Source organism: Hibiscus syriacus, unplaced genomic scaffold (genome assembly GCF_006381635.1).
Source record: "Hibiscus syriacus cultivar Baekdansim isolate YM2019G1 unplaced genomic scaffold, ASM638163v2 tig00016571_pilon, whole genome shotgun sequence".
Lineage (NCBI taxonomy): Eukaryota > Viridiplantae > Streptophyta > Magnoliopsida > Malvales > Malvaceae > Hibiscus > Hibiscus syriacus.
In genome coordinates, this window is record NW_024062388.1 from 204,141 (window position 1) to 229,951 (window position 25,811).

Below are 25,811 nucleotides of genomic sequence, written 5' to 3' on the forward strand. Positions count from 1 at the left end.
GGTAGGTTAATTTTTGGCACGTTTTAACTTAAAACATTACATGTCTACTCAAACTTTAAATCATTGGTAATAATTTCGGTTAAAAACAAAACTATCTTGACTGTAACTTTTTAGAGTTACCCGAATCCGACGGGTTCCGACCCGACTCGACACAACCGGGTTGGATATTTTTTTTAAAAAAAAAATCAGGTTTTTTAAAGGCGATGTTTGGGTCGGTCTGGTTCGGGTTTAGGATGAAAAATATCTGATCTGACCCGACCAAAAAAATATAATTTTACCTTATATATTTAAGAATAATTACAATAATACTCCTCTAAATATTATTTTTTCAATTAAATTCCTATTTTTATTGAATAAAAATATATTTTTATTATTTCAAGTCGGGTCGAATTTGATTCAAGTGAAGAGTTTATATTTTTCGAGTCTGATCAAATCAAGTAGGGTGTGAAATTTTCTATTCAAGTTAAGTCGGGTGAAGTGTGTGAAATTTTTAGAAAATCCGCGCCTTCAAGGAAAAATCTTCTCTCTTCTCTAAAAGTGTATTAAATAAGGAAATATTTGAAAAATTACGATTGATCGAGAATATTTTATTTTTAGGGTGATTTTTGGGGGACCCTTCAAATAACATTAGGAGTTGATCAATATCGTTGATTAAGCTCGTTTCGAAAAAATGGATAAGTTGACTTGATTTGTCCATTGTAAAAGATCTAATCCGCTGGCAGAGGATACGTCGTTGGGTTTCGAGAACTTTTTTTATGGGTTTTGTTGCAGACAAAGTAAAAGATGTTCCAATGGGTTTGGAGCTTGAAGAAGTAATATAGAAAAGTATTTCTTTTTGGAAGATTATATAAATTTTGCTATAAAATAAAAATTACACGTGAAAAAGAAATTATTGGAGGGACACAAAAGAGACACACAAAAGGGTAGCGGATTTTTGTTCTTATTTTGCAGGTTCAACAGAAAAATGACAGTGAAACCAACGGTGGTCTTAAGGGCATTTCTTCTAGGAGGGGAAAGCTCGGTGCGGGGCTACGGCTGCGATGTCTGGATCGAAACAGGACCAACCAGTGCGAAGACTTTACTTTCTCTTAGTCGTCTTTGCTATCATATCATGTCTGTAAAAGAAATGCATGGGCCATGCACAGACCAATAACTACCAAACGAGTTGCAATTTTTAAAGAAAGATTCCTCTTTTCTTACCAATCCACTACTAAAGAACAATCGAGAAAAGATAAATACCCATTGTTCTTATTCCATGTTTGTTGTTAGTTGAAGGGTTTTCTCTGCATTTTGCAGTAATTTCATAACACAAATCCTTTGCCTACTCCGTACTCATCTTCCAAACCAAAACCGAAAGCGCATCCTTTATTTTGGAACAATTTCTTTGTGAAGCTTTGATTTCTTCTTTCTTGTTTTTGTTTCCCCTTTCCTTCCTAACAAAAATCAATCTCTAGATTGTTTCTGTGTGTGTTCAATTTCACTTGCTTGTTTTTCTTCTCAATCATCAAATTCCAGATCCTCTCATCAGGAAGTCTAGTTTGATTTTGAAAGCCCCAAGTATTACCAGAATCCTGGGCAATTGCTTCTCGGTACAATGTAGTTTCGAAAATATCCTCATTCGTGGTTGGGATTGCATTGTTGGACGGGCTAATTACGCGTGCAAGCTTAAACAAACTCTTCCTACTTTATCTACTGCTCTCGAAGAGCTGAGGGTACAAAAGAATGATGTGCAACGGGAGGTTGATCTGGCGGAGCAGCGACAACTGAAGCGACTCGATCAAGTTCAGCTATGGCTTTCGAAAGCAGAAACTATGATAACAGAGGCGGGAAATTTGATTGCAGATGGCCCTCAACAAATAAATAACTTGTGTCTCGGCGGTTGCCTCTCCAAGAATTGCCTGTCTACCTACAAGTTTGGGGAAAAGGTGGCCAAAATGCTTCAAGACATAAGGGATCACATGAGTAAAGGAGTTTTTGATAGGGTAGCAGAGACTCAGCCAGCAGCTTCAGTTGTAGTAAGACCTGAGGATCGGACAGTTGCTCTTGAATCCAAAATGGACGAGGTATGGAGCTGTATCATGGACAGAGATGCGGGGATCATTGGCCTCTACGGCATAGGAGGCGTTGGAAAGACAACACTCTTGACCCAAATCAACAAGTTCAGCACAACACCTAATGATTTTGATGTCGTAATTTGGGCGTTGGTGTCTAAAGATTACAATGTTGAAAAGATTCAAGATGAGATTGGTGCAAACATTGGTTTTTCCAACGAGTTCTGGAAGAATAAAAGGGTTGATCAGAAAGCCGTAGATATCAACGGGGTCTTGCGCAACAAGAGATTTGTTGTGTTACTGGATGATTTATGGAAGAGGGTAGACTTGAACAAAGTTGGGATTCCAGAACAAAGCCAAGAAAACGGTTCTAAACTTATCTTCACTACTCGATCTTTGGAGGTTTGTGGTGAAATGGAAGCTCGAAAGAAAATTAAAGTGGAGTGTCTGAAACTGGAAGAGGCTTGGAAATTATTCCAAGAAAAGGTTGGGGATGAAACTCTCCACAGCCATCCAGATATTCCAAAATTAGCTAAACAAGTAGCCGAAGAGTGTTGTGGGTTGCCTCTTGCACTGGTTACGATCGGTCGTGCCATGGCTAGCAAGACGACACCTGGGGAATGGAATTATGCAATCAAGAAGTTGAAGCAATCCAGATTACCCAAAATGGAAAATGAGGTATATCCGCTTTTAAAATTCAGTTATGATTATCTTGATCCCACAATGAAATGTTGCCTCCTATATTGTTGTCTGTATCCTGAAGATTATTATATTCCCATCAAGACATCGGTTGAGTATTGGTTTTGTGAAGGACTGTTTGAATCAGATAAAATTAGTGAAGCCCTAATGGAAGGAGATCACATTATCAACTCTCTTCATAGGGCTTCTTTATTGGAAAGAAAGGAAGAATCATTCTGTAGAAAAGAAAGTGTGAAGATGCATGATGTGATCCGTGACATGGGTTCGTGGATAGCATGCGAGCTTGAAGAGAAAGAGAAGAGTTTCTTTGTAAAATCTGGGGCTCAATTACTAGAGGAGCCAGATGTTAAGGCATGGGAAGCTGTAAAAAGAATGTCGGTGATGAAAAATCAGATTAAAGTTCTGAGAGGAAACCCTAAATGCCCTAGCCTTCGAACTTTGTTTCTTAGCCGAAATAAGTTTCAGGCGATCAACGATGGCTTCTTTCAGTTTATGCCTCATCTAACTGTTTTGGATTTGTCGTGGAACAGAGATTTAAAAGAACTACCAAAGGGAATTTCACAATTTATTTCTCTAGAATGTCTTGATCTATCCGTAACTGGTATAACAGATTTGCCAATGGAGTTGAAATTCTTGACCAAACTGAAAATGTTGGACTTGAGTAACATGGACGGTCTCAGAAGAATCCCACAGATTTTGATATCTAGTTTTTCCAAGTTGCAAATATTCAGGTTGGGGACTAACGTGGATATAGGAGGTTTCCCGAAGGAAGACAATGTTCTGGATGGGAATGATAATGAAAAGCTTATAGTGGAATTGAAAAGTCTGCAACATCTGAATATATTAAGGATACCAAAGATACGAAGCATGTCTGCTCTACAAAGTTTTCTAAGCCACCATTTGTTTCGATGCAGCACCGAAGCACTACAGTTGTGGTATTTTAGAGAGATAAATGTGTTTAATGTTTTATGCTTAGAAAACATGGAGCGTCTGGAGATGTTAGATATCTTTTGCTGTGAAAACATGGAGGAGATGAAATTGGAAAAACTGCATACCTGGGGTTCTCCGAGTACTAATTACACTTCAGGCTTCCATACATTGAGGGAAGTTAAAATTGTAAGATGTAACAAATTGAAGGACGTTAACTGGCTGTTTCTTGCTCCAAATCTAAGGTATCTTCAGATATCTTGGTGTGCAAAAATGGAAGAAATACTGAGCGAGGGAAGACTCGGAGATGTTGCAGATGTGGTGGGAATTCCATACCCTACACCATTTCTGAACCTTCATACACTTGGTCTATATAGACTACCGGAATTGAAGAGCATATACTGGGGGGATGCCCTACCCTTCCCATGTCTGAAACGTATTTATATGGGGGACTGCCCAAAACTGAAGAAGCTTCCTCTCAACTCTGACAGCGCAAAAGGGAATCACATCCCCATTAATGGAGAAAGAGACTGGTGGGAACAGCTAGAATGGGAGAATGAAGCCACTCGAAATGCTTTTATGCCATCTTTTCAAGCCTGACGGAAGAAATCAATTGTGAACCTCATCGTGAATGGATCGATCCTTAAAAAACTTTAAATTCTTTTTATATTTTATATGTTAATTTTATATTTGTATCTTTAAAATTTTGTAATATCTTACCTCTGAATTTTTAAAATACTTTCTAAAAATAAAATCCAACGTCGGTTTCATAACTTAGTCATGCTCACACTGTTCTTAACGGTCAGGAAAAATGGTCTAACCTTATACCATGGTCAAGCCTACAAGCAATACTATAATGGGAGAAAGAGACTGGTGGGAACAACTAGAATGGGAGAATGAAGCCACTCGAAATGCTTTTATGCCATATTTTTCCTTAAATCGTCTCATCCCTATTTTTATTTAGTGTAAACAAATACATAAATTATATATATATAATTTATGTATTTGAACTTGAAATTTAGTAATCTACATAATCTTTATTAAACAATGCATATAATATATAAATTCATCAACAAACTCAATATAATTAGCTACATTCATTTAACTCGAACTTATAATTTTCTTCAAATTTTAGAGGATTCCACCAAATCTTGTTCTAACTTGAAGCTTAACTTTAGCAAAGCTTCGGCTTTCAGAATCTGTTCCAAATTTTAGAGATTTTTATCAACAATGGCCATAACAGCTCTTGTAAATGTGGTGGAGAAGTCTTTCAAACAATTGAATTTGAAACGTGGCTTCAAACAAATCAAAACCCTCAACTCAACTTCAAGGGAAGTGTTAGAGCGGTTTACTGTTTTCTTCTCAATCAAACAGCTCCTGTTTGTATTGGTTCTCATCAGGTCTGCCTGATTTTTCTAAGTCGTCTCCATGTCCTGTCATGGGGCCATGCACAGACCAACTAGTTGCGTAGGAAGATTCCTCTTTCCTCACCAATCAACTGTAGCACAATTGAAAAAGGGCAAAAAGAGAACAAAAATCCGTACTTTGGATCCCTTAATTATTGTTTGTTGAAGGGTCTTCTCTGCAGTCTGCAGTAATCTCATACCACAAATCCTCTCCCTAATCGGTACTTTCCTTCCAAAACGAATCCAAAAACGCATCCTTTATTTTGCACCAATTCCTTTGTGCAACTTTGATTTCTTCTATATATATTTTTCAGTTTCATTTGCTTTCTTCCGCTCACCAAAAATTCCAGATCCTCGGTATCCGGGCGGGTATCCGTAATTCGGGCACCCGGTTTTAAATTTTTAAATTATTAATTTTAAAAAAAATAAAATTTATATTATTAAAAAATATTATATTAATTATTAATCATACAATTATTGGTGGGTGGGGTTTTTAAATTTTATTAGTTTAATTTAATATATAAAATTATTAATAATTAAATATGTAATATTATAATCTATATAAAAAATTATAATTGGGTATTTGGGTAACCGAGTACCCAGAAAAATGAAATTTTGTGATCGTGCCCGACCCAAAAAAATTTGAGTCGAGCACCGAGCCCGATCATATATTTTTTTAAAAAAATACCCGTTTTTCTAATTCAGATCGTCGAATTAGGTCAACCGGCTAGGATATTTTTGAACATCCCTATATATATGTGGAGCAAATGAGCAATTCATTTATTCATAAAAGTAACAATGGAATTATTTAAAATATTAATAAAATAATACAAAATAAAAATTACAAACAAATATAATTATTTGTGATAAAGATTAGACAACATCAATATTAACATAATAATAAAAACACACTTGATCCGGTTTGTCAAATTCGAATTAATTTGATAAGGGGTCTTTAAAAAAATCAATTCGAAGTTCCTTCATTTTTTGCATTTAGGTTTAAAAAACTTTTAATACTAATTAAAAAATGGGTAAAGTATATAAATGATCATCTGATTATAAGATATTACTTTGTTGAGTTCTTTGACTATTAAAAGTTACAAAACAGTCTCTCGACCATAAGGAGTTGTTTTGTTGAGTCGTCAACTATTAAAAGTTACAAAATGATCGTCCGACTACGCATTATGTTTTAAATTCGTCATTTTCCATTAAATGATTACTAACAATCTGAGTTAGAAGATAACATACTAACTGGGATATGATAAAATATGATTTCATAATCTCAAATGACTATGATATCTCAGCCAACATGTTAACGTCTAGCTCGAACGACATTTAATTTTTTATCGAAAAATGACGAGTTTGGAACATAATAAATAGTCAGAAGACCATTTTGTAACCTTTAATATTTGAAGGTCTCAAAAAAATAACTCTCTATAGTCAGATGATCATTTTAGATTACTTGAATTAAATACTAAAATAATCAAGCTAAAAATATTGTCTCAAGCATTTTTTTAATGAAAAATCATCGCCTTTTTTGTTCCATCAATATTGGCGGCGCATTTTTTTTAAAAAAGGGGGTAAATTATGTATTCTGTACTTAAGTTATAAGTTTTAGTCTATTTTGGTTTTAATTGTTTTTAAAATCATGCTTAAAGTTTAGTTTTAATTCCATTTTAGTACCTCAAAAATTTAACGCGTTTAGTACCTAAACTATTAGTTTTGATCTAGTTTAGTACCTAAAATTTTAATTTTTTTCAAAACATAACGTTAAATGTATGAACAAAAATTTATGTATGATTTTAAAATAATTGAAAGTGTAGATACTAAAACAAACAAAAATTGATAGTTTAAATATTAAACACGTAATTTACCAAAAATATTGGCAGGGGAAGTTATAGATAGGGATATGCGTCTCGTCGCTAATAATATACATATTCGCCACTATTTCACCATTTTTTTCTCCATTAACATTCGCTAATAATATACATATTCGGATATGCTTATAGATGAGGCGAAGCTAATAACAGTTTTGCTACTTAAGAATACTGAAGTTGAATTAGGTTTGGAAGGTGTTAGGGATAGATTAAGAGAGGTGATGGAGTGCGATCGTTTCTCTCGAAAATTTTAAATTTTCATATTGATGAACTAATTCCATTTCCTCCAAATTATTAAATTAACTTCCTAAATGTTTGTAGACCTCACACAAAATTACACATCTATCCCTATTTTTTACACCCAATTTAGTCCCTATATTTCTAAATTTTATCGATTCATCCATTTGACAAACGATAATTGGTAAATCTAATGGATTTTTTATTAGTTGGTGGCTAATATCACATCACAATTTTATCTAGTGATATATCTAAAAATTTATTTATTTTTAATATTTTTTTAAAAATAGAATTATTTTAGAATTATAATATTTTTTAAATAAAATTATATTTAAACATTTTTATAAATTTTATATGGTACTACCGTTGTGTGTCACATGAAAATAATATCTTAGAGATAATTGTTAAAACTTAACTGTCAAAGTTACTCAAAATGCTCAATTGATTCAATTTAACAATTCTAAGTTTCAATTAATTTGATTTTTCAAATTATAGATTTAATTGGATAAAAAAATAAGAGTTTAATATTTTTAAAAGTTTGAAAGTTTCATACCCCATTATGACAATTAAATTGTTAATTCTCGAGATGAACTAAAATACAAAAAGAAAAGGAAATTTTTTTTTTATAATTTTTTTTAAATATTTGTAAAAAAATTCTAATTTTTTTCAATATTTTTTTCTAACATTCATTATTAAAGGCTCAATTTTTGTCAATACTTTCTATTTTTTCTATATTTATTATTGGGGACATACTTTTTAAAATTCAATATTTTCTAATATTTATTTGTTGTTATGAATCTAATTTTTCAATACTTTTTGTTGGAGGTTTAATTTTTTAAGTACTTCCTACCAGTTGGTTTTACCATGATATATTTTTTACACAATAATATTAAGTTATTAACATCTTGAAAATGGATTCAAAATCCTGCTCAAGCCATCGATATTAAAGAATATTCTCATCAAGTTATGTCGGTTAGGCAGAAGAGATCTTCTCATGTCTCTCCTTTTCACATCTCGATTATAGTCATAATGTTGATCACTTTCTTTCTTAACAACAATCGTTACAAGTTTTGTTTATTTTGCTCTATTTTAAGAAAACATATGCTTCTTCACCATCACTGTTACTTGAATAAGGCCCTTAAGCTTTCATCTATTTGATGGTGTCCCACTTGAATCGCTCTCGTTGCATCTTCTGGGTTCAAACTCTGTCGAATGTCGATGTTGCTACCTTTGGTGTCCATACATAGTAAGTCCATGATGTTACATTGTCGATGCCATCAGCTTCTGAGGATGAACGCGAAGTTGGTTTTCTTTCTTCTCTTATGAGTTCTCTCTATGATAAATGATGGGATTGTGGTTTCAAACTGGGTTTTTTTTACCCAAAATCACCTAAACTTTTTCTAAATATTTTTTAATCTAACATATTTTTAGAGGAGAGAGAAAGAGGCGCGATTGGTGAAAAGTGCCTTAAGAAGAAAGAGAATATAATTGTCAGATTTCTCCTTGAAGGCGCATCCCTTAAAGAGAATTTTACCTTGTTTGGAAGACGCATCTCCTGAGACGTGCCTTCCTCATTTTTTATTATTTAATTAATTAATATTTTATTCAAATTTTTATTATTTTTTGTTTAATATATAAAGACAATTAAATAAAAAAATTAAAATTCAAAAACGTGTGTACCTCTAGGAATGGCATGGTATATTTATTGAATAAATATATTATTTTTATAATTTTACATGATATATAATTACAATAATACTCCTCTAAATATTATTTTTTTCAATTAAATTCCTATATTTATTGAATAAAAATAATATTTTTATTATTTCAAATCGGGTCAGTTCAGATTTTATCTCAAAAAGACAGGTCGGGTTTGGTTTGGGTAGAGGGTTTATATTTTTTTTTCAAGTCGTCCTTTTCTAAATATTTTTTGATTTAACACTTTTTTTATTATTTTATTAATTTTTTATTTTTTTTGTTTAATTATATAAAAACAATTAAATAAAAAATTAAAATTTAAAAACGTGTGTACCTCTAGGGATGGCATGAGATACGAATCCGACAGGTTCCTACCCGATTCGACCCAACCGGGTTGGATTTTTTTATAAAAAATTCAGGTTTTCTAAAGGCGATGTTTGGGTCGGTCGAGTTCGGGTTTAGGATGAAAAATACTTGATCCGACCTGACCCGAAAATAATATAATTTTACCTGATATATTTAAGAGTAATTACAATAATACTCCTCTAAATATTATTTTTTTCAATTAAATCCCTATTTTTATTTAAAAAATAATATTTTTGTTATTTCAAATCGGATCAGGTTCAGATTTTATCTCAAAAAATTGAATCAATTTAGTTCGGGGGAGGGTTTAGGGTTTTCTGCAAATAATTGGGACTCCCTACTTCAATGTAATCAAACGCAATTATTGAAGCATCAAGGAAAGTGCGAGAGCAAGTGTTTATCCGTTTCTACTGAGTGGATCACGTTTAGTTTAGAAAAGTGCCAATCAACTATGCTTTACGACATCTCGAAAAAGTGAAGTGCCAAGACTTTATTTTTTTCTTAGTCGTCTTTGCTATCATGCCAAGAGAAACGCATGGGCCCATGCGCAGACCAATCACTACCTAAAGATTTCTAAAGGAAAATTCATCTTTTTTTACCAATCCACTACTAGAGCACAATTACAAATTCCCATTATTCTTATTCCATATTTGCTTTTAGTTGAAGGGTTTTCTCTGCATTTTGCAGTAATTTCATAGCACAAATCCTTTGCCTACTCAGTACTCATCTTCCAAACCAAAACCAAAAGCGCATCCTTTATTTTGAAGCAATTTCTTTTTGAAGCTTTGATTTCTTCTTTCTTGTTTTTGTTTCCCCTTTCCTCCATAACAAAAATTAATCTCTAGATTGTTTCTGTGTGTGTTCAATCTTACTTGCTTGTTTTTTTCTCAACCATCGAATTCCAGATCCTCTCACCAGGAAGTCTAGTTTGATTTTGAAGTCCCCAAGTATTTACCAGAGTCATGGGAAATTGCTTCTCCATACAATTTAGTTTCGAGAATATCCTCATCCGAGGCTGGGATTCCACTGTCGGACAGGCTAATTACGTGTGCAAGCTTAAAGAAAATCTTCCTACCTTATCTGCTGCTCTTGATGAACTGAAGGTTCGAAGGGATGACGTGCAATGGAAGGTTGATCTGGAAGAACAACGGCTACTGAAGCGACTCCATGAAGTTGATCTATGGCTTTCACAGGCGGCAACTATGCTACCAGAGGCGGAAAATCTGATTGCAGATGGCCCTCAACAAATAAATAACTTGTGTCTGGGCGGTTGCCTCTCCAAGAATTGCCTGTCTACCTACAAGTTTGGGAAAAAGGTGGCCAAAATGCTTCAAGACATAAGGGATCACATGAGTAAAGGAGTTTTTGATAGGGTAGCAGAGACTCAGCCAGCATCTTCAGTTGTAGTAAGACCTGAGGATCGGACAGTTGCTCTTGAATCCACCATCGACGAGGTATGGAGCTGTATCATGGACAACGATGTGGGGATCATTGGCCTCTACGGCACAGGAGGCGTTGGAAAGACAACACTCTTGACCCAAATCAACAACAAGTTCAGCACCACACCACAGGGTTTCGACATTGTGATCTGGTCGCTGGTGTCTAAAGATTACAATGTTGAAAAGATTCAAGACAGGATTGGTGGGAAAATTGGGTTTTCGGATGAATCTTGGAAAAATAGAAGTGTTGACCAAAAAGCTGAAGATATCTATGGAGTCTTGCGCCACAAGAGATTTGTTGTATTATTGGATGATCTATGGGAGAGGGTGGATTTGAACAAAGTTGGGATTCCAAAACCAACCCAAGAAAATGGTTCCAAACTAATTTTCACCACTCGATTAAAAGGGGTTTGTGGCAAAATGGAAGCTCGACATAAAATTAAAGTGGAGTGTCTGAAATTCAAGGACGCTTGGAAATTATTCCAAGACAAGGTTGGAGATGAAATCCTCGATAGCCATCCAGATATTCCGAAATTAGCCGAGCAAGTAGCCAAAGAGTGTGGTGGGCTGCCTCTTGCACTGATTACGATCGGCCGTGCCATGGCTTGCAAGCGAACGCCTGGGGAATGGAAATATGCAATTGAGAAGTTGAAGCGATCGGCGTTACCCGAAATGGAAGATAAGGTATTTCCGCTTTTAAAATTCAGTTACGATTATCTGGATCCCACAATGAAATGTTGCCTCCTATATTGTTGTCTGTATCCTGAAGATTATCATATTCCCATAAAGACATTGGTCGAGTATTGGTTTTGTGAAGGGTTGTTGAATGAGTTTGATAGAATTAGTGAAGCTCAAATGCAAGGAGACCACATTATCAACTCTCTTATCTATGCATGTTTATTGGAAAGAGCAGAAGAATCATTTGATGGGGAAGAACGTGTGAAGATGCATGATGTGATCCGAGACATGGGTTTGTGGATAGCATGCGAGCTTGAAGAGAAAGAGAAGAGTTTCTTTGTAAAAGCAGGTGCTCAATTACTAGAGGAGCCAGATGTTAAGGCCTGGGAAGGTGAAAAAGAATGTCGATGATGCATAATCAGATTAAAGTTATGAGAGGAACCCCTAAATGCCCTAACCTTCAAACTTTGTTTCTCAGCCGAAATAAGTTTCAGGCGATCAACGATGGCTTCTTTCAGTTTATGCCTCATCTAACTGTTTTGGATTTGTCGAGTAACAGAGATTTAAAAGCACTACCAAAGGGAATTTCAGAATTGATTTCTCTAGAATGTCTTGATCTATCTGGAACTGGTATAAGAGAGTTGCCAATGGAAATGACATTCTTAACCAAACTGAAAATGTTGGACTTGAGTGACATGTTTCATCTCGAAAGAATCCCACAGAATTTGATATCTAGTTTTTCCAAGATGCAAATATTCAGGTTGGGGGATCTGCCAATAAGTGATTATCACGAGGAAGACAATGTTCTGGATTGGGATAATGATAATGAGAGGCTTATAGAGGAATTGAAAAGTCTGCAACATCTGAATATACTAAGGATACCAGAGATACAAAACATGTCTGCTCTACAAAGTTTTCTAAGCCACCACTTGTTTCGATGCAGCACCGAACAACTAGAGTTGAGGGATTTCAGGGAGACAAATGTGTTTAATGTTTTATGTTTAGAAAACATGGAGCGTCTGGAGAGGTTAGATATCTATGGCTGTAGAAACATGGAGGAGATGAAAATGGAAAAACTGCATACCAGGGGTTCTCCGAGTACTAATTACACTTCAGGCTTCCACACATTGAGGAATGTTGTAATATCACATTGTGAAAATTTGAAGGACGTTACCTGGTTGTTTCTTGCTCCAAATCTCAGGTCTCTTTCGATAATTGGGTGTGCAAAAATGGAAGAAATACTGAGCGAGGGAAGACTCGGAGATGTTGCAGATGTGGTGGGAATTCCATACCCTACACCATTTCTGAACCTTCAAACACTTTATTTATTATATGTACCAGAATTGAAGAGCATATACTGGGATGCCCTACCCTTCCCATGTCTGAAACGTATTGATATAGGCTTTTGTCCAAAACTGAAGAAGCTTCCTCTCAACTCTGACAGTGCAAAAGGGAATCACATCACCATTAGGGGATACCAAGACTGGTGGGAACAGGTAGAATGGGAGAATGAAGCCACTCGAAATGCTTTTATGCCATCTTTTCAAGCTCATTGACGGATGAAGAGTCAAAGTGAGAATGTCAGTATACTACTTGAGCCATTTTAGGTATTAAGCCAAACTGCAATAATTTGCATAGTTAAGGCATATGAAATTGATTGTTTTAAGATTTCGATCTAAAATTTTATGGAGAAAAGTAATAAATTAAATATTTTATTTTAGTAAAAAAGGTATCTTAAACCCATGATGATTCTTCTACGCTCGACGAGTAGCGATGAGCATCACTAACGACGAGCACCATTAATTTAATTTATAAAAATTTAAATGCTAAATGACTCAACGTATGGTTATAAATTAGTTAAAAATTTAAAGATAAATTAACTAAAATAAATGGTAAATTATATCAGTTACCACTTAATTATTGTCCCTTTTCATTTTAACCAATATTTTTGAAATTTTGTCAATCGGGTCACTCAGCTATTTAAATGCATTCAATTAAGTCACTCGCCGTTAATATTTAAGGGAAAAGCTTATGTGGCAGTTAAAATATTTGGTATAATTACACATTTTGGTCACTGTTACTTATATATTCTATCAATTTAATCCTAATTTAAATAAATTAAAATAAACTTAGCCCTCAAATCAAATGATGCCATGTATAATTACCAAAATTCAACTTTTTATTTTAATTTATTTTAATTTTAAAAGTTATGATATATTTTATATTTATAACAAATCTTTTTTCTAAAAAATTGAATAACTTAAGCAATAATTTATGATATTAAATTTAAAGCAAACTAAATTTATCGTCCTTTTGATATAGGTCAATCTTTTAGTGAAATTTTTTTCATGCTAAGTCCATCGAGAATCTTATCAATGTAAACTTTTATTAAAGATGAACATAAATTTTTATGGTAGGCGGTGAATTTTTAAAATTTTAAAGGAAGATTTTGTCAAACGTAAAAAAAATATATGTCACATTTTCTATTAGAAATTTACTAGATAAAAATTTCTTAGTTTTACAGGTTATATTATATCACCTTTTTTTTAGTAGAATGTCATTTACAAATAGTAGTAGGATAAAAATTTTGTCCAGTGAATTTTATATGCATGGGCTAATCAACTATATTTTCCTTACAATCAAAAGAGGTTATGATACCATTGACGGGATGCTTCTAAGAACCATAAATAGAATTTCTAGTAAAAAAATTATTTCGTTTTAAATATAGAATATGCCATACCTTTTAAAATCTTTTAAAATTAAGATTTGAGGGTTAAGTTTATTTTAATTTATTAAAATTAGGACCAAATTGATAATATATATATATATAAGTAATAGTGATCAAATGTGTAATTATACCAAATATTTTAACTGCCACATCAACTTCTTTGTTAAATATTAATTGCAAGTTGCTTAATTGAATGCATTTAAATAGTTGAATGACCTGATTGACAAAATTTCAAAAATATTGGTCAAAATGAAATGAGACAACATTTAGGTGGTCTACTTGTATAGTTTACCCTTTATTTTAAATAAGGAATCTTTAAATTTTTAACTAATTTATAATTATCATTGAGTCCTTGAGAATTTAAATTTTTATAAATTAAATTAACATGACCTTTTGCAGCGTTTTGTGTTCACAAACGCCGCTAATTTTTGTGGTGCTGCTTTGACCAGGGCTTCTTGCGGCGCTTTTACTATCGCCAACCAGGAAAGCTTTTAATGGCGCTTAAAAACGCTGCTATAGGACTAAAAAACGCCACTAAAAGTTTATTTTGTTGTGGTGATGACAAGAACTATAATAATCTTTTTAGAAATATATATTTTTATTTTTATTTAATAATTTATGTGATTATAAAATAATCTTTGTTCATAATTTTATAGTATAGTAATAACGTACACACATCATTTTATATTCGATAAATTTAGAAATAATTTCCAAATATAAGTTCCATGATCAAAAGGATTGACTTTGAGCAATTGGTGATGTGATGAGGAATGATCGTTCCATGGCTCCGGGGGCCACTGCCCCTCCCCCAATTTTTTTTTACTATTAAAAAAATAGAGATAGTTACCAATGTAGATATTTAAATTTTGATTTATTTTGATTTTGTCCCTATTTTCTATTATTAGTTATACTTTGTCCCTGAATTAAAATCTTGATTTTGTCTGAAACTGGAAGAGGCTTGGAAACTGGAAGAGGCTTGGAAATTGTTCCAAGAAAAGGTTGGGGATGAAACTCTCCACAGCCATCCAGATATTCCAAAATTAGCTCAAAAAGTAGCCGAAGAGTGTCGTGGGTTGCCTCTTGCACTGGTTATTATCGGTCGTGCCATGGCTTGCAGGACGACACCTGAGGAATGGAAACATGCAATTACGAAGTTGAAGCAATCCAGATTATCCAAAATGGAAAAATCGGTATATCCGCTTTTAAAACTCAGTTATGATTATCTGGTTCCCACAATGAAATGTTGCCTCCTATATTGTTGTCTGTATCCTGAAGATTATCCTATTCCCACAAAGACATTAGTGGAGTATTGGTTTTGTGAAGGGCTGTTTGAATCAGATAAAATTAGTGAAGCCCAGATGGAAGGAGATCACATTATCAACTCTCTTCTTAGGGCTTCTTTATTGGAAAGAGTGGATGAATCATTTTTTGGAGAAGAATGTGTGAAGATGCATGATGTGATCCGAGACATGGGTTTGTGGATAGCATGCGAGCCTGAAGAGGAAGAGAAAGAGAAGAGTTTCTTTGTAAAAGCAGGGGCTCAATTACTAGAGGAGCCAGATGTTAAGGCATGGGAAGGTGCAAAAAGAATGTCGGTGATGCAAAATCAGATTGAAGATCTCGGAGGAACCCCTAAATGCCCTAACCTTAAGACTTTGTTTCTTAGCCAAAATAAGCTGCAGGTGATCAATGATGGTTTCTTTCAGTTTATGCCTCATTGAGGGAAGTTAGAATTTCTAGTTGTTACAAATTGAAGGACGTTACCTGGCTGTTTCTTGCTCCAAATCTAAGGTATCTTTGGATATGGAATTGTTCAGAGATGGAAGAAATACTGAGCGAGGGAAGACTCAGAGATGTTGCAGATGAGGTGGGAAATCCATACCCTACACCATTTCTGAACCTTCAAACACTTTATTTACTCTTCCTACCAGAATTGAAGAGCATATACTGGGATGCCTTACCCTTCCCATGTCTGAAACGTATTTATATAGAGGACTGTCCTAAACTGAAGAAGTTTCCTCTCAACTCTGACAGTGCAAAAGGGTATCACATCACCATTAAGGGAGAAAGAGACTGGTGGGAACAGCTAGAATGGGAGAATGAAGCCACTCGAAATGCTTTTATGCCATCTTTTCAAGAGCCTTTTTACAGAAGAAATCAATTGTGAACCTCATCGTCTCATCCCTATTTTTCCTTGCACTTGTTTATTGAAGTGAAACAATGTCAAATTTTTGAAACAAAAATATTTTTCCTTAGATCGTCTCATCCCTATTTTTATTTAGTGTAAACAATATATATATATATATAACTTATGTATTTGAACTTGAAATTTAGTCAAATTATCAATACTATTTTTATTTGACTTAATTAGTTTTTGGATAAATTAAAAATCCATTACCTAAATTATTAGTTTTAGTCTGTTTTAGTACTTAAACTTTTAATTTTTTCAAAATCATACATAATGTTTAGTTTTCATTTCATTTTAATACCACTGTTAAATAATTAACACGTTTGGTACCTAAACTATTAGTTGTAGTTTGTTTTAGTACCTAAACTTTCATTTTTTTCAAAATCATATCTAACATTTAGTTTTCATTTTAGTACATTGTCGTTAAAAAATTAATACATTTAGTACCTAAACTATCAATTGTGATTTGTTTTGGTACCTAACTTTCAATTTTTTTCAAAATCATACCTAATGTTTAGTTTTCATTTCATTTTAGTACCCGTCGTTAAAAACTTAATGCGTTTAGTACCTAAACTATCAATTTTGGTCTGTTTTAGTATCTAAACTTTTAAGTTTTTCAAAACTATATCTAACGTTTAGTTTTCATTTTATTTTAGTACCTGCCGTTAAAAAATTAACACGTTTAGTACCTAAATTATCAGTTGTGGTTTGTTTTAGTACCTAAACATTCAATTTTTTTCAAAACCATATCTAACATTTAGTTTTCATTTCATTTTAGTACCCGTCGTTAAAAATTTATTGTGTTTAGTACCTAAACTATCAGTTTTGGTCTATTTTAGTACCTAAACTTTCAATTTTTTCAAAATCATAACTAACGTTTAGTTTTCATTCATTTTAGTACCCCGTTAAAAAATTAACGTGTTTAGTACCTAAACTATCAGTTGTGATTTGTTTTGGTACCTAAACTTTCAATTTTTTTCAAAATCATACCTAACATTTAGTTTTGATTTCATTTTAGTACACGTCTTTAAAAACTTAATGCATTTAGTACCTAAACTATCAGTTTTGGTCTGTTTTAGTACCTAAACTTTCAATTTTTTTCAAAATCATACCTAATGCATTTAGTTTTGATTTTTTTCAAAATCAGTTTTGGTCTGTTTTAGTACCTAAACTGAAGAAGCTTCCTCTCAACTCTGACAGTGCAAAAGGGAATCACATCACCATTAGGGGATACCCATACTGGTGGGAACAGGTAGAATGGGAGAATGAAGCCACTCGAAATGCTTTTATGCCATCTTTTCAAGCACGTTTATTGAAGTGAAACAATGTCAATTTTTTATTTAGGGTAAACAATATATTTATATATATATATAATTTATGTATTTGAACTTGAAATTTAGTCAAATTATCAATACTATTTTTATTTGACTTGATTAATTTTTGGGTTACTCCGTTTTAGTACTTAAAACTTTTAATTTTTTTAAAATCATACTTAACGTTTAATTTTCATTTCATTTTAATATCCACTGTTAAAAAATTAACACGTTTAGTACCTAAACTATTAGTTGTAGTTTGTTTCAGTATCTAAACTTTCAATTTTTTCAAAATCATACCTATCGTTTAGTTTTCATTTTAGTACTCGTCGTTAAAAATTTAATGTGTTTAGTACCTAAACTACAAACTTTTAATTTTTTCAAAACCATATCTAACATTTAGTTTTCATTTCATTTTAGTACTTTGTCGTTAAAAAATTAACGCATTTAGTACCTAAATTATCATTTGTGATTTGTCTTGGTACCTAAAATTTCAATTTTTTCAAAATCATACCTAACATTTAGTTTCATTTCATTTTAGTAACTGTTGTTAAAAACTTAATGCGTTTAGTACCTAAACTATCAATTTTGGTATGTTTTAGTACCTAAACTTTTAAGTGTTTCAAAATCATATCTAACGTTTAGTTTTCATTCTATTTTAGTACAATGTCGTTAAAACATTAACGAGTTTAGTACCTAAACTATCAGTTTTGGTCTGTTTTAGTACCTAAACTTCCAATTTTTTCAAAATCATACCTAACGTTTAGTTTTCATTTTAGTACTCGTCGTTAAAAATTTAATGTGTTTAGTACCTAAACTATCAGTTTTGGTCAGTTTTAGTATCTAAACTTTCAATTTTTTTCAAAACCATATCTAACATTTAGTTTTCATTTCATTTTAGTACTTTATCGTTAAAAACTAACGCATTTAGTACCTAAACTATCAGTTGTGATTTGTTTTGATATCTAAACTTTCATTTTTTTTCAAAACCATATCCAACGTTTAGTTTTCATTTCATTTTAGTACCCGTCTTTAAAAATTTAATGCCTTTAGTACCTAAACTATCAGTTTTGGTCTATTTTAGTACCTAAACTTTCATATTTTTTTCAAAATCATACCTAACGTTTAGTTTTCATTTCATTTTAGTGCCACGCCGTTAAAAAATTAATGCGTTTAGTACCTAAACTATCAATTGTGATTTATTTTGGTACCTAAACATTCATTTTTTTCAAAACCATACCTAACGTTTAGTTTTCATTTCATTTTAGTACCTGTCGTTAAAAACTTAATGGGAGAATGAAGCCACTCGAAATGCTTTTATCCCCTCTTTTCAAGCTGATTGACGGAATAAATCAATTGTGAACCTCATCGTGAATGGATCGATCCTTAAAAGAACTTTAAATTCTTTTTATATTTTATATATTAATTTTATATTTGTATCTTTAAAATTTTATAATATCTTACCTCTGAATTTTTAAAATACTTTCTAAAAATAAAATCCAACGTCAGTTTCATAACTTACTCATGCTCACTCTGTTCTTAACGGTCAGGAAAAATGGTATAAGGTAAGACCATTTAATTTATCATGGCATGACATTTTAAAAATATATATATAATTATGTTTAATTTATCTTTCAAAAAATAAAAATCATAAAAACAATTAAAAAATTTAAACTTTTAGTTGTTTTTATTATTTTTAAATAATTTTTTAAAACCTGTTTAGGATTTTATTAGAATTTATTTTTACAATTTTCAATATATATTTTTTATACGGAGAGAAACATGATTGAATCACATTGTAAACACTTCCTTTTATCAACGAGATTGTTCGGTAAGTTCATATAAAAAGAGTCAAAGTGAGAATGTCAGTATACTACTTGAGCCATTTTAGGTATTAAGCCAAACTGCAATAATTTGCATAGTTAAGGCATATGAAATTGATTGTTTTAAGATTTCGATCTAAAATTTTATGGAGAAAAATAATAAATTAAATATTTTATTTTAGTAAAAAAGGTATCTTAAACCCATGATGATTCTTCTACGCTCGACGAGCAGCGATGAACATCACTAACGACGAGCACCATTAATTTAATTTATAAAAATTTAAATGCTAAATGACTCAACGTATGATTATAAATTAGTTAAAAATTTAAAGATAAATTAACTAAAATAAATGGTAAACTATACCAGTTACCACTTAATTATTGTCCCTTTTCATTTAAACCAATATTTTTGAAATTTTGTCAATCGGGTCACTCAGCTATTTAAATGCATTCAATTAAGTCACTCGCCGTTAATATTTAAGGGAAAAGCTTATGTGGCAGTTAAAATATTTGGTATAATTACACATTTTGGTCATTGTTACTTTTATATTCTATCAATTTAGTCCTAATTTAAATAAATTAAAATAAACTTAGCCCTCAAATCAAATGATGCCATGTATAATTACCAAAATTCAACTTTTTATTTTAATTTATTTTAATTTTAAAAGTTATGATATATTTTATATTTATAACAAATCTTTTTTCTAAAAAATTGAATAACTCAAGCAATAATTTATGATATTAAATTTAAAGCAAACTAAATTTATCGCCCTTTTGATATAGGTCAATCTTTTAGTGAAATTTTTTTCATGTTAAGTCCATCGAGAATCTTATCAATGTAAACTTTTATTAAAGATGAACATAAATTTTTATGGTAGGAGGTGAGTTTTTAAAATTTTAAAGGAAGATTTTGTCAAACGTGAAAAAAAATATATGTCACATTTTCTATTAGAAATTTACTAGATAAAAATTTCTTAGTTTTACAGGTTATATTATATCACCTTTTTTTAGTAGAATGTCATTTACAAATAGTAGTAGGATAAAAATTTTGTCCAGTGAATTTTATATGCATGGGCTAATCAACTATATTTTCCTTACAATCAAAAGAGGTTATGATACCATTGACGGGATGCTTCTAAGAACCATAAATAGAATTTCTAGTAAAAAATTATTTCGTTTTAAATATAGAATATGCCGTACCTTTTAAAATCTTTTAAAATTAAGATTTGAGGGTTAAGTTTATTTTAATTTATTAAAATTAGAACCAAATTGATAATATATATATATGTATAAGTAACAGCGATCAAATGTGTAATTATACCAAATATTTTAACTGCCACATCAACTTCTTTGTTAAATATTAATTGCAAGTTGCTTAATTGAATGCATTTAAATAGTTGAATGACCTGATTGACAAAATTTCAAAAATATTGGTCAAAATGAAATGAGACAACATTTAGGTGGTCTACTTGTATAGTTTACCCTTTATTTTAAATAAGAAATCTTTAAATTTTTAACTAATTTATAATTATCATTGAGTCCTTGAGAATTTAAATTTTTATAAATTAAATCAACATGACCTTTTGTAGCGTTTTGTGTTCACAAACGCCGCTAACTTTTGTGGTGCTGCTTTGACCAAGGCTTCTTGCGGCGCTTTTACTATCGCCAACCAGGAAAGCTTTTAGTGGCGCTTAAAAACGCTGCTATAGGACTAAAAAACGCTACTAAAAATTTATTTTATTGTAGTGATGACAAGAACTATAATAATCTTTTTAGAAATATATTTTTTTATTTTTTTTAATAATTTGTGTGATTATAAAATAATATTTGTTTATAATTTTATAGTATAATAATAACGTACACACATCATGTTAACACAATTACTCAAATATAAATTCTGGAAAAAAATATAATAGTTCATTTTATATTCGATAAATTTAGAAATAATTTCCAAATATAAGTTCCATGATCAAAAGGATTGACTTTGAGCAATTGGTGATGTGATGAGGAATGATCGTTCCATGGCTCCGGGGGCCACTGCCCCTCCCCCAATTTTTTTTTACTATTAAAAAAATAGAGATAGTTACCAATGTAGATATTTAAATTTTGATTTATTTTGATTTTGTCCCTATTTTCTATTATTAGTTATACTTTGTCCCTGAATTAAAATCTTGACTCGGTCCTGAATGAAATCCAGTTATTTCTGTGCTATCTTTTTGTTTTAGCCCTTGAGTTTCCTAAATAATCTTCCACTGTCATCTTCATGGATTAGATATTATTTCCCAGATTTTCTCTCTATATACTAATTCAATTCTTTCACCTTTTCTAACCAAAAGTTCTCTCCTTTTTCATCATTGTATCTTGGGAACAAAAGGGTATTCTCCATTGGAAGAAAATGGCAGCTGTCTTTACATCTCCAACTCAACCCTTTTCATCATCCAATCGATTGAGAGGTACAGTGTTTGTATTCATGGATCGGTCGAGGGGAGTTCAGGATGATCACTACTGAAATTTTTAAATTTTCATATAGTTTAATTATTTTTTATATTTTTTTATTGATGATTTAATTCCGTCCTCCTAAAATTTTATGATTCGTAGGTGGCATAAAATTAGGGTTATTTTCATGTCTAAAGTTGTGTGCTTTTCAATGCAGCTAGTAGCTTTATGGGTGCCTCATTGCCCAGTAATTCTCCAAAGTTGAAGAGATCAGTCAAGATTAGTGGGAGAATTAGTGATGCTGCTACTATTACAAAAGGTCCCATGGAAGATATTAAAGAGTATGGACTCCCAACTTACTTCTATTGATTCCTTTTTCTTACAAAAAGTTGTATGGTGAGATTTGAACCCAAGACCTCGAAGTTCTCGGGATGTCTTGCTTGTCGTTTACGGCAAGCCAAGAACTTGTAGGGGTGGAAAATGGAGGAATTCATCCTCTCCAAATGTGTTAATGTTACATGTTGAACTTAAATGTGCCTCTCAGGTATACGCTTCCTTCGTGGGCGATGTTCGAACTGGGGAAGGCTCCTGTTTATTGGAAGACGATGAACGGTCTTCCTCCGACTTCCGTAAGTGCACCATTGCTACGTTTTGATGTCATGTTGCTTGAGCTATACTCTTTAGTCTTTTTTGAATGACAGGGAGAGAAGCTGAAGCTTTTCTACAATCCAGCCTCAAGCGAACTTGCTCCAAATGAAGACTTTGGGATTGATTTTAATGGTAATTTCTCATACTCTTGTCCCTTTGCCTTTACTAATGTGATAAGAAGTACAGTCCATTGCTCGGTGACGAAAAGAACACAAACCTGTCGAAAACCCAAAATTACTCAAACATGAAATGATTTGAACTCAAAAAATCAGAGTCCGATATGAGCCTATGACTTGATGAATTTGTAACTCTGCAGGAGGTTTCAATCAGCCTATCATGTGTGGTGGTGAACCGAGACAAATGCTGAGGAAAGCTAGAGGCAAAGCTGATAGTCCAATATACACCATACAAATATGTATTCGTAAGCATGGTATGTATGTTTCATAGTTTTCAATTTTCTTTCTTGCGAATTTCCGATTTCTTTTTCCTTTTGATTTCCGATCGATCACTTGTCATCATCTTCTCTAGTTTCATTTCGCAGCTGTGAACTTGATATTCTCATTCACAAAATGGAGTTGATTGGGATGGTCCTTACAGACTACAGTTTCAAGTTCCAAAGGCATGGCAAAACAGACCAACTGAATTCTTTAACCAGGTAAAATATGTTTGTATTTGATGCATATTTCGATATGGACATGAAAATATGATCTTCTAAGCTCTCGAAATGCATGAAAGTTTGGAAAATTTTGAATATACTCGTATTCGATTCGACACGCACACCTTAATCCGAATATCGTGGTAACAGGGGCTAGCAGGGGAGCAGAGTAAAGAAGGTGCATGTGACAGCAATATTTCCAGACACAAGTATTGTTGTGGATAGATGTGTGATGATTGGTAACTTGTCCAAGGAAGGAGTAAGTAAAAAAGAAACCTGTGTTATTTCATCTGTTTTCTTCCTCATAAGGTGAAGCATCAAGTTCATATATGAAAATTCGTAAATCCTTGACTCCATTTGCAGGGCGATCGTTGCAGTCTTGAATCTTGATCTGGTTATGGGGTGCATGGACATGAACTCGCACCTGTACAACCCTCTGGCCAATGACGGCTCATGTCCTATTGATTCCAATGCTGAGGACTAGTTGTTAGCCAGTTGCATCTCTTATGCATCTTAAATTACTCCTTGTAGTTCTCAAGATTAAAATGAAATGTTAGTTGTATAGGATGTAGATAATGGAGTCATCAACAGTGTTACAAAACAATAGAGGATTGGACCGATCAATTGAAGCGAAAATCAATTGTTTATCCGGTTTGACATGTCCAACCAAGAATCTTTGATTCGGTTAAGAACAGAAAAAAAATCGAACTCTCATCAAGTATCTAGTAGTACTACAACCCAAGACTCGAACTAAAATCATATCAATAGATGGAGTACTCTAGTTTAATAACATTCACCATTTGGAAGGATATCATCAAACACAAGTGCACAGAAGCTGATTATAAAAGCAGTATCTTTTTCTTCAAAATTCGAAGATCTAAGAACATGTTCATTGACAATACTATTACTAGTTCCTCCCTATTGACTACGCTTACTTCATTGGTACCTCACGTAAGAGCAGCTTTTTTCCTGCTCTCTATATACCTGCCCGCGAGCGAATCGAATAAAATCCCGGCACCGACGCCAACCGCCAAATCGATCGTGTAGTGACCCCTTGTACCGAGTAATCTCATGGCTTGAAGCGCATTGAGTGTGTCGAATAACCATGCCAATTCCCATCTCTGCATTCTCCTCATGTCCAACGAAGCAATCACCGATCCAGCAACGTGGCCGGAGAAGAAGAGGAAAAATGAGACATTCCCTACAGGAAAATCCATCCCTGACCCTACAAATTCCTGCCATTCATCAAAGCTTCAAACGTTAGCGCTTATATCAAAACCATATGTATGTATACCAATGTTTCAGATCAGAATATTTCAAACCATGAAATTTAACACAAGCAGCTGACCAATCAGATAGTCTTGTTTTCCCAACCGGATAGCATTATGCAGACGGTCTGGTATTGTGCTCTTCGGAATTAGCCACCCAAGGTTGGAACCCGAAACCAAACCTAGGGTAGCAAAGCTTTAAGGCACTAGTAGGTGCTCAAACAAGACAATACCGAATCGCGAGCACGTTGCTATGCGATGCTACGGGGAGAATGAAAATATTCAGTCAACTGGCGGGTCGTGACAGAAATAGATTAAGAGTTAACCTGAGGTAATGGGAGCTGCGTGGAGTAACCAAGGATCCCACGACAAGTGAACATGAACAAAGCAGAAATCGTCGCCCTTGGTCGACCCTCAACTAACCAGGTCCCTATTATATACACTGATTGCATCCCAACAAACACCTATCAAACATATAAGCAGAGTTCATCAGACCATTAATCTAGCAAAAATTAACGCCCTTACCTCTTCAGATTATCACATTTCTACTTCATGTTAATTTTTATAGAAAACTTTAGATATTTTTAGCATGCAATTACATCAGACTAACCTAGTGGGCACGCCTGATCCAGAGGGTATGTCTGCTGTTGCTATTGATTTTTTCACTAACCTAGTGGGCACGCTTGATCCAGAGGTCCGTGGGGTTAGTGTAAATTTTTTGTAAGGATTTGCTCCAGTGTGTGTTGCCTGCTGGTGATTCTGAGTCTCTTTGTCGGGAGGTTTTGCTTCTGAAATAAAAGAAGCTATTTTCAGTCGGAGAAGTGACAATGCTCCTGGACCTGATGGGTATATTTCTTTATTTTTCAAAGTTGCATGGCCTGTTGTGGGAGAGGATTTTGTTTCTGTTATTCGGTTTTTCTTCTCTTTCACGTGTATGTTGCCTTCTTTTAATGCCACTGCTCTGATCCTTGTTCCTAAGGTCTCTAATCCGTGTTTGCCTAAGGATTTTAGACCTATTTCTTGCTGCTCTTTCGTGTATAAGACTGTTACTATGATTTTGGTTGGCAGACTTGACCCTTTGTTTCCTAATATGATTGTTTTTAATCAAACTACTTTTGTGAAAGGTATATTCTCGTAAGTCGCTTTCGCCTAGATGTACTCTGAAGGTTGACCTTCATAAGGCTTTTGACACGTTGAGTTGGGATTTTATTTTGACTGTGCTTGAGGCTTTGGGTATGCTTGATCAGTTTAGGGGATGGGTTGCAGTTTGTTTGACCACTCCTAGGTTCTCGATTGTTCTAAATGGCAGTCTTGTTGGGTTTTTTAAGGGTGGTAGGAGCATCAGGTAGGGATTTTATTTGTCGTCTCGATTGTGTT

The 25,811-nt window shown here is 33.1% G+C and overlaps 3 protein-coding genes and 2 pseudogenes across 4 annotated transcripts in view; 4 read left to right on the forward strand and 1 right to left on the reverse strand.

Annotated features, from left to right (window-relative positions):
* Window positions 1-25,811, reverse strand: part of LOC120208551 (phosphatidylcholine:diacylglycerol cholinephosphotransferase 1-like) — a 32,924-nt gene that overhangs the window by 5,362 nt on the left and 1,751 nt on the right. The window contains exons 2-5 of one of the 2 annotated variants that reach the window (XM_039207785.1): window positions 24,761-24,898; window positions 24,096-24,401; window positions 13,055-13,064; window positions 4,014-4,027 (exon numbers count right to left, since the gene is read on the reverse strand). In XM_039207785.1, the coding sequence (XP_039063716.1) occupies window positions 24,114-24,401; window positions 24,761-24,898 (426 nt within the window). In that variant the 3' untranslated portion in view covers window positions 4,014-4,027; window positions 13,055-13,064; window positions 24,096-24,113. Of the gene's footprint in view, window positions 1-4,013; window positions 4,028-13,054; window positions 13,065-23,877; window positions 24,402-24,760; window positions 24,899-25,811 lie in introns of those variants that run through there. The other variant, XM_039207784.1, reaches the window with a different exon arrangement.
* Window positions 756-4,289, forward strand: LOC120208536 (probable disease resistance protein At1g12290). Its single transcript, XM_039207774.1, has 3 exons — window positions 756-812; window positions 952-1,042; window positions 1,516-4,289. The coding sequence occupies exons 1-3, from the start codon at window positions 756-758 to the stop codon at window positions 4,275-4,277; spliced, it is 2,910 nt and encodes a 969-aa protein (XP_039063705.1). The 3' UTR covers window positions 4,278-4,289.
* LOC120208537 lies at window positions 10,069-12,931 on the forward strand (annotated as a pseudogene).
* Window positions 15,210-16,270, forward strand: LOC120208538 (probable disease resistance protein At1g12290). The gene is made up of 2 exons (XM_039207775.1): window positions 15,210-15,798; window positions 15,921-16,270. The coding sequence occupies exons 1-2, from the start codon at window positions 15,210-15,212 to the stop codon at window positions 16,268-16,270; spliced, it is 939 nt and encodes a 312-aa protein (XP_039063706.1).
* On the forward strand, window positions 21,782-23,825 carry LOC120208553 (annotated as a pseudogene).